The 14,596-nt window shown below is 38.0% G+C and overlaps 1 protein-coding gene across 2 annotated transcripts in view; it reads right to left on the reverse strand.

Annotated features, from left to right (window-relative positions):
- Nucleotides 1-14,596, reverse strand: part of GRID1 (glutamate ionotropic receptor delta type subunit 1) — a 497,344-nt gene that overhangs the window by 204,672 nt on the left and 278,076 nt on the right. For both annotated transcript variants that reach the window (XM_015633150.3, XM_019007270.2), the window contains exon 4: nt 11,038-11,243. In XM_015633150.3, the coding sequence (XP_015488636.1) occupies nt 11,038-11,243 (206 nt within the window). The remainder of the gene's footprint in view (nt 1-11,037; nt 11,244-14,596) is intronic.

The following is a 14,596-nucleotide window of genomic DNA, read 5'->3' on the forward strand; positions in this document are numbered from 1 at the left end:
TTCCAGACATACAAATTCCTTCTTAAGTGACTGACCTGGGCATGGTATAATCTGAAAGATTTTTTGTGTGTGTATGTGTGTGTGTGTATAAAATACATACAGTACACACATATTTTTATATTTATATTTATCTATATTACATAAGCACATATATTTTACTCAAACACGTTCACAAATAAATAAATATAATAGCTATTAATTTGCTCTATTAATTAATTAAAATTAATTTCATAGGGTTTTAGGGTCCTCCTATTATTACTATTTTTTTGTCTCTTTGGTGTTATTTTTAGCACTTCAACATGCCACAGATTTTTTCAAATTGGACAGTTCCACTGCTTATTTTCCCTAGATGCTGTAAGCACCTTATTTACACAGGGGCATTTCCAGTGTTAGGGTGCCTCCTGTTTATGGGAACCATTAGGGATGAGTCTGTCTTAAACTGCACATTTTTATTAAGAATTCATAACAACATATCCAGTCTGAAATGCTCTATTCGCTAGGTGGCTCTTACCCTCAATCAAGATGCATTCAGAACTGACATTGATTTATAAAATCCTTGAATGCTAGTACAGTTTAGAAAGTGAACACTGTGGTGCAATGAGTTTTGTTTGGAGGACTTTTTAGCGTGTTGATGTACATCTCAAAATATTCTCTATACTCCTTAATAATTTTATGGAAAACCTTCTTAGGGAATTTGTAACATTTTCAAGTCAATATACTTCCACTAAACACACAAAGTCATTGTCATACATCAAGGCTTTAGTCTTTTCCCTTTACAGTATTATCTAAAAATAATTTTAATGTGATTTTTTTCCTTTGGAAAGCTGGAAACAAAATATGAATTATATATCAAGACCAATCACTCAAGGTGCTTTCCTAGAGTGTCCTTGGAACCCAGTTTCTATTTGCACACACATTAATAAAGTGCAAAGCTTTTAAATCTGATTGCTTCAAGTTAAATGGATGGGTCAGTGCCAAACAAATTGATCTCTTTTGCAGTGCATGGTCTATAGTGAACTATAACTCCATAACAATGAATGGACTCAATTCAATAAATAAAATACAGATTTTTTTAAGTTACCTGAGAACCACTTTAAATGCTCTGTAGGACTGTATGTGCAAGCTGTATTCTTTACCTGAAACTAAAGCCAATACACACTATTCAAAGAGGGTTTTAATATTTGACACAGCATGCAGGGGTCAAAGGCTGCATGTCTGAAAAAAGGATCACTGGAGTGACAGGACAATCAGTTCTCTCAAATGAAACAACTAGGGGTCAATGGTGGCAAAGACATACCTGGCAGTATCGAATGAAAGGATGACCTTTTGGGCAAGTTCTTGGTTTGACATTTAGAACTTCAATCCCTCTTTCAGGTGAACTCAGTAAATTGCCTACTTTCTCTGTAACCCCATGCCCCAGCTGGTAAAAAAGGGACTAATGACCCTCTACCTCCACATTTAATGTTCTGTAACAATAATCATTAGGTACCTGCCTCAATAGAAAGAGATCAACCTTGGAAATTGATCTTCAAATAAAAGCTATGAAAACATCCTAAGAAATGCCTGAACAAGCAGTGAACAAAAACAATGGCAAAACCAGAAAATCTCTGTACAGAAACCTGATTATACTTCCTGCTCTGCAAATTTCAGCATGAAGACTTATCCAGTAAAAAGGTATTACTAAAAATGAAAACTATCAGAAATTATCCTTAGGACACAAAGTTCTTCCCCTGTCAGAGCCTCTTTTATTCCCTTAGCCCTCACACTGCAAAGGAAATGCTCCAAGACCTAAAAAACTCTCTTTTCTCTCTCAAGATTTTATGCCCATGGTAGAACAACCAGCAACAAAAACATGTAATTTCTACTGTCTACCAACATACACCTTTGACTGGAGGACAGCACACAAAGCAGCTGCACATCTGATAAGAACTGCAAAGACAAACAGAGCTCTCACAGCACCCATCCAAAAAGGTGATGTAAACCCCAGCCCACACAAAGCGCTCCCACTGCCAGCTTGTCCCTTCATTCCACATGTCCAGTGCCTTCCAGCCTCTGGAACCTTTGAAGGCATCTTCCACACAGCTGCCCTCATAAGAATCAGAAGATATCACCACATACCTTTAAAAACAGGGTTTTTTTCTTACCCTGTTTCTCTGTCACGAGACCAGAAAGTGTTTCAGACCTGTCCTTTCTCACTCTCTTCAAGACCCTAAGCCTATCACCGCATTCTTCCTCTCCCTTCCACCTGCAGACCCTTTAACACATGGTTCACTTGACTGAAACTGTTCCTACTGATATTCACTTTTTCAGCCACACTCTAAAACTGTTTTTGTCTCCTCTTGGACTTGCCAGGTGCTTTTAATATATTTAATCACATTTCTTCTTAATAAACTTCCTCTTCCCAGCACCTCTCTCCCAGTTTTCCTCTTTTCTGCTTTTCCTCCAGCACAGTCTCTCCAGGGAATACTTCTTGTGAAATTCTCCAAGTTCCCAAGGAGGGTCCCACACCCATTCTCTCTGTAATCTTCTTTCTTAACTCCATCCAGCAAGCAAACTAGCAAAAAAATCCCATCATTCATATGCTGATGAGTCTTGATCTACTTCTCTGTGAGACATTTTTCATATTCTGGTCAGTCTAAACTGACTGCTTTCAGGATATCCCTAAAAGCTTCATGTGGATAAGGAAATTTCTCAACACTCTCCCTTCAAAAGGCAAAGAAAATCCTTTTTTCAGTCAAAATGGACAGCCAGAGTATCAGACCTGCCAATTTGGACTACAATGTAAGTGTCATCTTTGACTCTTACTTCTCATCCAGGATAAGCCCAAAATCTCAGGGATTCTTTAGACATAATCTTTCTAATAAACAGGTTTTTTAACTCATCTGTAATGCAGAAATTCCTCTCTCAGCTCTGATGATATTACATATTGATTACTTCCAAGTTCATCTTTCTGACCTGAAGAATCAAAAACTCCTCTCATATCTCAGTGAAACTTCTGCTGCAAAGATGATCTCTGACCCCTTTCTTTGATCATTTCATCCAACTCTTCATATTGCTTCAATAGCACCCTTGTTACCTGTCACATCAAAGATATGCTAACCATCTTCACTTCCAATACTGCACACTTTTTATTCCAATCTTTCAGGTTATCTCTCATTCATCATTAAGATTCTGGCCTTAGTGTTAATGTCCTTCTCCTACCCCTATTCATAAAAACATTTCCACAAATATTTGAAAATCCTTAGTTTAGTTCAGTTTAATTTCTTTTCTTTTCAAAAACAAAATTTCTAAGACGGTGGAATGGGGACACTATTTGTGTCACATAACATCATTCATCATCAATCCCTTTTACTCCACTGATGTCTCGGTCATTTCATGCACACTGCAAATTCTTTAGGGACACAAATTCATACAGCACCCAGTAAAATATCCCAATTCATAACAAGCCACTCAAGTACAGCAAGCATAAGCACACCAGTTATAATAGCACCAGGAAAAAATAATTATTAGCCTAGGACTACACTCCCTTTCCAAAACAGCTCTTAAACTCTTGCTAGTTTTGGTAGTGGGTAAATGAAGTGACACCTGGCACTTTGAGCTGACGACACTCTGTACTATTCCTCTCACACAGAACACTCTTTGCCTTAGGAAAAGGTAATCTCCTTGCACAGTTACCACACTGTCTCAAGTTATAAGCTTGATTTAATCAGCTCTAACAGCTTGTCCTTGATGAACAAGGCTCCCAAACATTTCTCCCCTTGCATTTGCAGAGCACTCCCTCGACCCTTGATTTTGGATTTTATAGGAACTCTACCCTTTGAACTGTGAAGGGACAGTCATAACATTCAGTATTGTCTCCTACACGGGGCAGAGCCCCAACAAGGGTCCTCCTCACACCTGCACTGGGCACTACCTGCCTGGCACAGAACTGGAAGAGGAGCACAGCACCAGTCCTAGGATGCCTTCCTTGGGATTAATCCTGAACCTGTGTAAATCTCACCTGAGCTCTTCTCTCCTACAGAGCACTAAGCTGTGTGCTGCCAGCAATTAGTAAAGGCTTAAATAGATTTTTTAATTAGTTTGAAACTAAAAATAAGTCTTGGGTAAATATGATTTTATTTCACCTGCTAAAAGTTGCTAAAAATCTCCTCTGAAAAGATGCCAAGCAGGTGCAAATTATTATCAGCAATTATTACTCATCCCTTCCAAGGATAATGGCCTTCTTCTGCGACCTCTGGGACAACAAGCAAAATGAATCAGTGATTTCTCAGTCCAGCACATCAGGTCTAGAAATGCATTTTAGGGCAGAGGTGATTGTGCAGAGTCCTGTACTCCCAAGTCAGTCCCTGTGCTTAGAAACGTGTAAGAAGTCAACCTGTACCTGTGGTGTGTACACATTGGTGTAAGCTCAAAAACTTACTATTGAATAATTACAGTACGTATTTTCTAATCCTCAAAGCCAAACTCCCCCAGAACAGTCAGCTAAAGAATTCACTAAATTTATATGAAGAAGTACAACTGGGAGATGGTAAATAGCTTTTTTGGGGCCATTACTTTTTCTGATTTTTGTAAGATAAACATTTTCTCATCTACCTGTGCTGCTTCTGCCAGTGCCTTACAATAGGCAAACACTGGTATAGTGATGAAATGTAACTGCAGGAGCCTATTTTAAAATTAATCATCCATAATTAATTAGTAATATCTCCTTTCTGGCAAATTATATCGAAATTGCAGGAAATTATCCTTGCTGAGAATGCTAAAGTCATCTACAGCTTTGCAGCATTTCAGAAAAACATTCTGCATATATTTATGTATTATAATGACCACAGATATGGCAGAGTATTCAATTCCACTTTGCACTATGCTAAAAATACAAATGCATAGGAACTTTAAATTGCACAGTATTCAAGGGGTGACCCAAACCACCTGAAGTGAAATAATTTGGAAAACAGATCCATGAAGGAGTAAGCAGAGGGGCGTTTAGTTTTTGATAGCCTAGTTTTTTTAGCACCCACTAGATTTGTCTTGTCTCAAGCCAGCACTGAGTGCTTTAAAGGCAGTACTAAAGAAAGTGGCTTGTTTGTGCCCCAGTACAACACACGTTTCCAAATCATTAATAAATCCTGTTCCTCAAAAAAAAAACCCAAACAAAAATGCAGCCTCTCCTAACAGCTAGAATCTTCCTTATCTTGAGGTTAAATCTCTTCAGAGTTCTAGGTCAGCAAGTGAAAAAAAAATAAAAAATGTTGAAAAAACTGGTTTGTTAAAAAAATTAGTGAAGCTCACAACATAAATGAATGTTAATTCAAGGTATTTTAACAATTTTTTCAGCTAGATGTTTGGTACAGTTTCCTTTAGACTTGAGATCCTTATGTGTGGACAGCAGCAAAATTTTGAAATGAGTCATGTTTTAGCAGCTGAACACCTGCAATGAAACAAGGACCCAAAGGTGCACTGAGGATGAAGCATTGGGAGCAGGAGGAATGCCTGGTTCCTGTACAGGTGGATTTAATGACATTTAAAAATACACAAGCCTCACTGTATATGCACCGAGTCACCAGATTCAGAACAAGAGCTCAGAAATCAGGTTTCTTCAGACCACACATCACTGCTGACACTGAGAGACTTGGTAAAACTGCCAGTAAAGCAGTATTTGGACTCAAAAGGGCTTTGTGTACCTCTGGCCAGTGTATCCAATTTCTGTATTTTTTTTTCTCAATTGAGCTATAAGGCCTCACAAAACTGCTATCAGTTATTGTTAGATACACAAAACTGGATGCAAGCCTCCTGTCTCTCATGATTTCAACCTTCAGGTTCAAAATCTCATGCAACATTCTAGTGGAGTAAAAAAAAGAAAAAAAAGTAATTTAAAATTATTGTCACTTCTATCTGCCATTAGTAAAAGGAATGTCATTTAAATAAAGCTAAATAAGAATTTGATAAAGTCATTTGTTCAACAATGTTTTCTTCCTTTTCACAGTGTCTACAAATCCATGTAATTGAGTGTTCCAAACACATTTGATTGGGATCCCTGTGAGAATAACCCCATCCCTTGGATTAGTCATAGGGAAGCAAAATGTAGGAGGGTTTGTGTTTTGGGAGGTTTTTTGGCCCAGTGGAAAGAAACTTGCTTCAAAGACAATTTATCCCAGAATGGGAGGGCTTTGTTTTCACTTAGGTTTTAGCAATTCAATGAGGTTTGCTTGGGCTTTAATTATAATTATTATTCTCTTTAAGCACAAAGAGTCTTAGCATATTGAAAATGTCAACAATAGCAGACAAGATTTTAGCTCTAAGGAAGAAATAGAATACCAGAGGAAGATTTAGAAGAAATAAGGCGGGCATAATTTAACTTGAACTATTGAAAGAAGAATGCATTATTTCTACAGTTCTGTTACCAGCATTCACAAATCACTAGCAGCTCTTTAAACAGAGAAAATGCCTTCTAAAAACAGAAGAGGCATAATATTTTTTCCCAAAATTATTCAACAATATTCCGAGATGTTTATATACTGCATATAAAACAGATATATGGACTAATATGTTGAATGTTTGCAACATTAAAAAAAGAAGAAAAAAAATAAATAAATGAGAGAGAGAGGAAGTGCTAAGTGCCAGAAAATTAATATTGAACTTTTTCCTGTTAAATTCTGAGTGAATGTCACTGGAAAACCATTTCATACAATTGCTTGTGGGTGCAAATTGTTCAAGATTCCATAAATAATTAATTCAGCTCCAGTCAAGTAATAGCATGTCACCAGCTGCAGAAGGGAAAAGAGAAGGCTGGAGCACTGTTCTCTAACAAGTGCTCTGGGAGGATGGAGCTCAGCATCTTCAGTGACCAGGACTGAAGGAAGGCCACAAATCACTGTGAAATGAGCCCCAAAACCCAAACCAAAAGCAGGATATCAATATTTATTTTAAAGAATCAGTCAGAACACTTAGCAGTAACTAGGGTGAAAGTGAAACAGAGAAGTCTTTGCACTCAAATGAGGACGCTGAGGTAATTATATAAACAGGGCAGAGATAAATTACAGCTGTTTAACACCGTGTTATACTGGAAATTTTTAACTTCAGCTCAAATTGGAATTGCTGCGATTCACGTAACCCTGCTGCATTGATACAGCAGTTGTGTATTAATTTTTAAAGGAATTAATCTGCTCTCTTTTATTATAGGCTTCTGTTTTTAAATTCTCTTACTACCCTAGGCATGCAAAGAGTTCTGCTTTAGGCTGCTCTGCTGCAGGGATATGCATATAACCTTTCTGCAGTCACATCACCAGCTTATAGTCAAGGCAGGCTCACAAAGAACTACTGCACTTTCAGACATCCACCTCAACAAAAAGAGTTTTCACTTCAGTGAAGCTGCCAAAAATACAAGTAATGCTAAGTTAAAGGTTTCATAAAGCTGATAATGCCTTCTTTTTTCAAGTCAACTACATGCAACTGGGTTACAGCCTCCATTTCACTGGTGCTCAAAAGCAAAGGTTGTACATAAATACTGCAAAGGAAGAGTAAAGTCTATGAAGCAATTGACACCACCTGTATTTATAAAGACAAATGCTATTAAAATAGCATAAATATCCCAAATAAACTATGTGTTCTGTGAAGAACTAAGAAACCAAACCCTCCACAGAGGTCAGGAACTGCACATCTGCCACAGGAAACAAGAAACGCTGAATTACAAGACCTTTTCCTCCTCTTCAGATAGGTTGTATATAAAAAGTACAAAGTCCAAACTTATTCACACAACCAGTGTTTCCTGGCAGGTCTTCAGAAGGGCTCCTGAGTCACCTAGAACACCCTGCACAGCAGTTCAGGACAAACTGCCAGCCTGATTTACCAGAGTGTTTTATCTACTGAACTCTTGAAGGCTGTGCAGAACGATGCCTCCCGGAACTCTCCAGCCCAGCACCCCCACTGTCCGACTGACCTCCCTGTTAGAATGCATTCCCTGTTTAACTTTGGGTCATTACTTCCTATGACACAACCCATGATCACCTTAAATAATTCCTCCTCCTCCTCCTCCTCCTCCTCCTCCTCCTCCACTCATGTTTCCTCTCAAGTACCTGGCAGCTCTATTTCCGCAGGCAGGCTGTATATAGCGTGTTCCTGAGGCCTCTCCTCAGAGGTCGTACTCTCCCATCCTTTCATCATTTTTGTCACCTCCTTGAACTTTTTTCCATTTATTACACTGTACAGCCTTTAATGATAAAAGCAGTCCATACAAATAATACCTCTACTTGCAATTGAAAAAAACATACCCATTACTAAGTGAAAGAGGCAAGTGAATCCTCACTCTCTCGAGGAGGGAGCCTTTTGAGTCTCAGATTCCTGTGTCTGGGCCAAGGTAACTAACAGAAAAGGTGAAAGTGCTAAATCTTCCGATTTCTGAGTTATTAGTTTTTTCTTATCACCTTGCAAGAGAATCACATGCTTTTCAAAATATAAAATTGTTTTCTTGGCACACATACACCTATTACAATTGAGACAAATATATCTGGGATTTTTGCAGATGGAGAAAGGAATATTTTTCTCAACTGTTTAAGGAGGGACACTCTTTAGATTAGGTTTACTTCACTCCCTAAATGCCCTTTTAATGCATACTCTAAGATAGTTAACATTTTATAAATGCATTTACCCTCCCTGCTCTGAATAAAGGCTGACTCCAGGATTATAGCAATACCATTGAAAAGGTTTTTTTTCCTTCTCCTCCCCATTCTTACAGTCAAAGCAGTTTCATAGCAAAATACTAAATCTTGAAAATTTACAAAAGGTCAATAATTTCTACTGCAGTAACTTTGACACATGACAGAACCAGGCACTGAGATGTTAAGACAGTTAAATGAAAACCATGCCTAAATAAAAATTAGAGAAATTGAATTCTTCCACTATTCAGAAGTTTTTTACACATGAGATGGCAGAGTCCCCTTACTCTGTACATCCAAAATCACATGAGATCTCTCTGGCCCACCCAAGAGATGATGAGACTGAAACCTGGATCTGTATTTTTAGCAAAAAAAAAGGTATCACTTGCAGTTTCAAACCAGGCAGAATAGATCTCGTACCATCTTCCAATGGCTGATATCTATGACTTGTGCTAAGAAAAATCTCTTAAATCTGTTTATTTCAGGTTTCATAACTCGAACACTGTTCTTATTTTTGTTCTGAATTTCACCAGAGGGCTGGCAGTCAGCACCTGGTTTTCATGAAGATATGGTATTAGCCAATACATTTTAACAAAAATCTGGTTGAAGCTTGTCAGACATTCTTTCCCTATTACAAAATATCAACTCAACAAAACTGAAAATCTTAATAAGAAATCTCTTTTTCACTTGAACTTTTTGATTTCCAGAAGCAGGGCTTTAAAACCTCTTTGTTCTTCAATTATCTTTTCTAACTGGAGCTAAAAAAAAAAAAAAAGGTATGTGCAAAATCTAAAAATAAAATCTTACATTTTCTTCTAGTGTTGTTACTTAGATTCTCCCCTACATTATGCACCTCCTATCTCAAGCCTTTTGAGAATTCCTTTCTAAGATTTAAATTTCCTCTTATAAAGCCTTTCTGAATCTATCAAGATTCAATATAGAAAGATTGCCAAATAAATTACTTTTCATTTCTGCCCACTGTTAAACTCCTGCAGGGAGCTGGAAATATATCAGGGTCATTAGTCTTAATGCCTATAATACACAGTGCTTTAAGGTGAAGTGAGTAGTCAAAGAGTTTAATACAGTTCAGTGCTGGCCCCTGCTCTGGAGACACCTCGGGCTCTGACAGGGCACTCACCTGACTCACCAAACAATCCCAGAGCCCTGCATCCCCAGGGGGACACAACTTCCACCCAGCTGGGGTCTGAATAAAACACTTCCTTTTACTCTGGTTTGGATACTTTGTTAGGACTCCGTGGAGAGCCAAGCAATGTGCATTTCTGCTGGAGGTCTCCTATGAAAACAACTGACTGAGCTGTGCAGAGCTGCACACACTTTGAGGGCACTAACTCCTGCACTCTTCTACTGGAAACACCTGTGTGTGCACAAACCTGAGGAGAATGTCCTTAGTCTTTTCCAAACTACCTATCTGCATCATTTACTTAGGGTAAAATTTACCTTGTTATTTAAAAAATCACTGATGAACACAAATGTGGATAATTTACTAAGGCTCTTATGGTAAAAAAAATCCAAAACTCTAATGAGCTAATTTGAGTTGATTTTTTTTTTTTTAATTTAACAGGCTTTGATGCAGCAAAACTGATAATAGAAAGAGGTCTCCTCTGCATTTTAATTTCTTGGTTCAGTTATATCCCTGGTTAGTTAAAAAGAAATTCAAACCCCTACTTTATTGCCAAGATCTTAGCTAATGAATACACAAACTGGAATTGAGGCTCAAATTCTCATTCTCAACTCTGGCATACAAAGCGCTGTAAAATAATTCATTATTTAATATTAGGAAAGCTGGATAAAACTAATTAATGCCAAAACTTAGCCCACAGCACGTTAATTAAAAGTTTGCCCAACAGCTACCTCCCTGTCCTAATTAGCATCCCTGATTTCAAGAAACCACTAAGAAAGGAAGACAAACATATAATTCCAACTTCATATTTCATAAAAATCTCTTTGATTCAACATTCAAACATCAATAATATGCCCCTTTAATATAAATTTGGAGATTTCCACAGCAAAGACAGATCTCTCGTGCACATTATGTTTCATTTATAATATATTATCGCAGATTTTCTGGTCACTTGTTAACAGTGGTTGAAATCCACGACAGAAGTACTGATACAGAAGACAACCAGACAAAAAATAATTACCCCCCACAGAGCTGGATATTATATTATATAATATAATATCTGGCCCATGTTGCCCCACTTGCACTAACCACAAAGCAAGCATTCCCTGGAGCATGTGATATTTCAACTCCCCAGAAGTCTGACAATCTTACTTGACATTAAAGAACCAGCAGAGTCAAAAGGGCAAAACATGGGTCATACTACGTGTTTCTGAAATGTTGATGATTAAAAAAAACCTCAACACTGACCTCATTAATAAAAGTCTGGGCTCCCCGTGGGCTCAGGAGTAAGATGGCCCTTCGCAGCGTGTCCCGATAGCGGTTCAGCTCTTCTGTTTTCATGGTGGTAAAAAGGTTGGAAAATACTCTGCTGATATTCCTGTCCACTTTTTGTAAGGATACATCAAGTCCCAGCCTGGAGGCCTGATCGAGAAATCCCTGAAGTCCACGTATATCTGTAACAGGAGGAAGAGAAAATTAAAGGGGAAGAAAAACAAAACAAAACAAAAAAAAGCAAGAGAGAGAGAGAGAGAAAAGAGAAAAGAAAAAAGTCACTGCACCAATCTCATCCAGTTAAATAAGAAGAACTAATTAGGTGGAAATTACTTTTTTTTTTTACTTTTTTCCTGCAGTGCCCTCTGAAGAAGAGTATTCCACACAGCCATTTTCCATAGCTCCATTTCATAGTGAATGCCAACAGGGAAAGTCCATCAATTACCTTCCCCTAAAGTCTGACAAGGACTCTCAGGAAGAGCCAGTTCATGTGTTTGGGTGCTTCTGCAAACCTCCCCAGAGGCTCAAGGCTGTGGGGTTTAACACTGCACAAACAACAAAGTCCCACCCCAACAGCATCACAGGTCAAATGCAGAAATCCAGGAGCAGATAAATGAGCAGGGGATAAATCACTCACACATAAACTTCTCACCTTCTATAACCTCACACAGCTCCCTTTCCCAAGAAAAAATACAATATCCAGAACATACACAGCCTTCCTTTTGACTTACCCTTTTATCCCTATCCTGGAAATAACCTGCCTAACCAGAGGTTTACCATTTATCCATAAGCTCATAAAAGAATACACCAAGTCCCAACATAATTACAATATTTTAGTGTTTAAAAACAAAACAAAAAACAAACAAACAAAAAAAAGTAGTTGAAAGAAATAATGCAAACAAGCCCCTTCAAAACATGTTCCTTTGAGCTCTGTGCCTCATCTTCAGGATGATTTGAAAAAATATATTTCTTTAATCACATTTTTGGGCATTAACATGAAGGAATACATTTCATAAGTCCATGCTGAAATCTGCTTGTTCAAACTCTATTCTGTCTTCAGGGCTCTCAGCATTTGTCTGTTATAAATGTCTGAAGTTTTATTTTGTAGTGAAATTTAGAACCAAAAAAAAAAAGTCAAAGCTTATATTGAACCAGGCTGCTCTCAAAATTAGCAGTGACTTGATCCCAGCTGTACCATGTCCTTAGAAACTCTTAATTTTATGGGAAAAATGTCTGACTTGTTGTGAATAAGAAAGTATTGAAGCCTCTCATTTCACACTTTTGTCATTAAATTTCAGTTCATGGGTGAAGCCCAATGGTGGAAGTTGAAGCACATTTACTCTTCAGAAAATGCCACTGTAATTAACAATCTCTACAAACTTCGTTGTAACAGCTGGTGGATAGTTTGTGGTTTTTTTAACCCTGCAGTAACCAGGCTGTGACCCTGCTCAAGAGAGGAGCCCAGCCCAGCTGCAGCCAGCAGCACTCCCTGCTGCCACACCTGAGTGGGCTCTCAGATCTCCCCAAACATGGTGCTTTTCATGGCCACAGAATAGTCATGTGAAGTCCTTTTTGTCCCCCTATAAATGTCATATGGAACACTATTGAAGTAACATCTTGTGAGGATACACCAGTTTAGCTCATGTACAAGTGCAGTATATTAGGGTCAACTAGCAAATATCAGATCCAAAAGCAAAACAAGCTGCCTTGAGTAGATTCACACATCTATCCAAACACGTGAATGCTTGCTAATGTGATTAATTCTGCTTCAAAAATCAGCTGAATTGCAGAGAGACATCCAAAATAGTAGAAACTAAGCTTGGGTTGTGCCAAGCACAGCAGACTCCCTACTGACTTTTTAATTTTGGTTTAGTTGATGTGATCAGCCAGCCATCCAGCCACGCCATCAGGAAAGGTGAACTCACGAGGGCTGTGCTGATCTTCTGCTGCTCAACTCAGGCAAGTGTATAGCAGCTTTGTCCCACTGTCAAAAACCTGCTCACCATCCAAAATCCCAATCCCCAGTCAGGGGGAAAAGGAAGTGTTTATTGTTATGCAGGCATTTCTGGAAAGCAACAGAGGACTTTGACGTGTGTATAACTACTAAATATTGCAGGTGGGCTGAAATAGTGACAGTGACAAACAACCATCATTTACAAGTTAAAGCATTTCACTAAAGTTGTCAGAGTAAGTTTGAATGTTGTGAATTTAAATTCATTAGACAGCATTCATTACTATACCTATGCAAACTTTATGGATACGTGTGACACAAAAAACAGAGATTTTTCATTCAATGATGTTTAGTCCTTCAAAATTACTCCAGTGCTTGACAAGCAGTAAGAAAATTCCCTTTCTCATGGTTTAGTAATGACTTGTCTTTCTGTGCAAGCCTCCAAAGGAAAGCTGTTTGCAAAAGATTAACTGTGCTGATATTGCTCTGGGGGGGTTTTGCCTCACGTTTTCAGCTGACCTGATGAACTACGAGTTAGAAATATTATTGTAGACAAGTGCAAAATACCTCATGCACTTGGTAAGGCTATCTGGACTTCGAAGTGCATTTTATGTTCCCTTATAAACTTTTCCCCAAGGAAAACAGCCTATTTTCCAGTCTGAGGGATGGAAAGGATTCTGGGGTTTTCCAGCTTGGTGAGAAAGCAAAATCTGAGATGGATGAGATTGTCCAAGCTCAACTGTGCAAGCACAGTCTGTGAGTTTTTCACAGATATAAGTAAATGTGAATTTATTCAGTGTTGGCAATTAGAAAGAACTGTGTGATGATAACTTCCTCAATGCTGACATGCCTGCTCCTACTCGACACCAGGAAAAAGAAGAGGGCTTGGTGGGAATTCAAAGGTGGAAGTGGGAACTGAAGAGAATTGTTTGAAGAGGTGACTAACAACTTTAGGTGTCTACATAATGGAATCTTTTTTTACAAATAATTATTCACAAAAATTACCAAGAAGGCAATCTTTTCTTAAAATGTATTGGTACACAAATACACAAACACATGCCCATATGCAGGAACATCTGTTTATAAGACATAATAAATTAGGCTCAGTCTTATTTTATCTGCCATTACACAAGGAAGTGAGTGCCCTCATTTTTTTTTTCCTCCATTTAGAAGTCCATCACAAGTCCATGCAACGTTAAAGAAAAAATGAGCTTTGTTCCACAGCAGCCGAAACAGAAATATTCACAGGTACAGTTAGGAATTTCTTTCCACTTCTCATAATCTAGGACTGTTAATCCTTCATTATTTTCAACACTTAGAGGAGCTTGATGCAGTTCACATAGAATTTGATCAAAATAGAGTTCTATAAACAGTTTTGTGTGTTAAAATACAATTGTTTCCCATCCCTTGTGGTCTTAACAGTGATTTTTTATTTAAAATTTTGGATTCTAACAATAGAGAGTTATCCCAGACAATTACTAATGAAATAATTCCTTGTGCCCATTTATTTCACACTTTGTAGGCAAAGTATAGCAATCCAAATTCTCACTTCTGTCTAGAACAAAGGACAGACTGCTTTGTTGT

Source organism: Parus major, chromosome 6 (assembly GCF_001522545.3).
Source record: "Parus major isolate Abel chromosome 6, Parus_major1.1, whole genome shotgun sequence".
Taxonomy (NCBI): Eukaryota; Metazoa; Chordata; class Aves; order Passeriformes; family Paridae; genus Parus; species Parus major.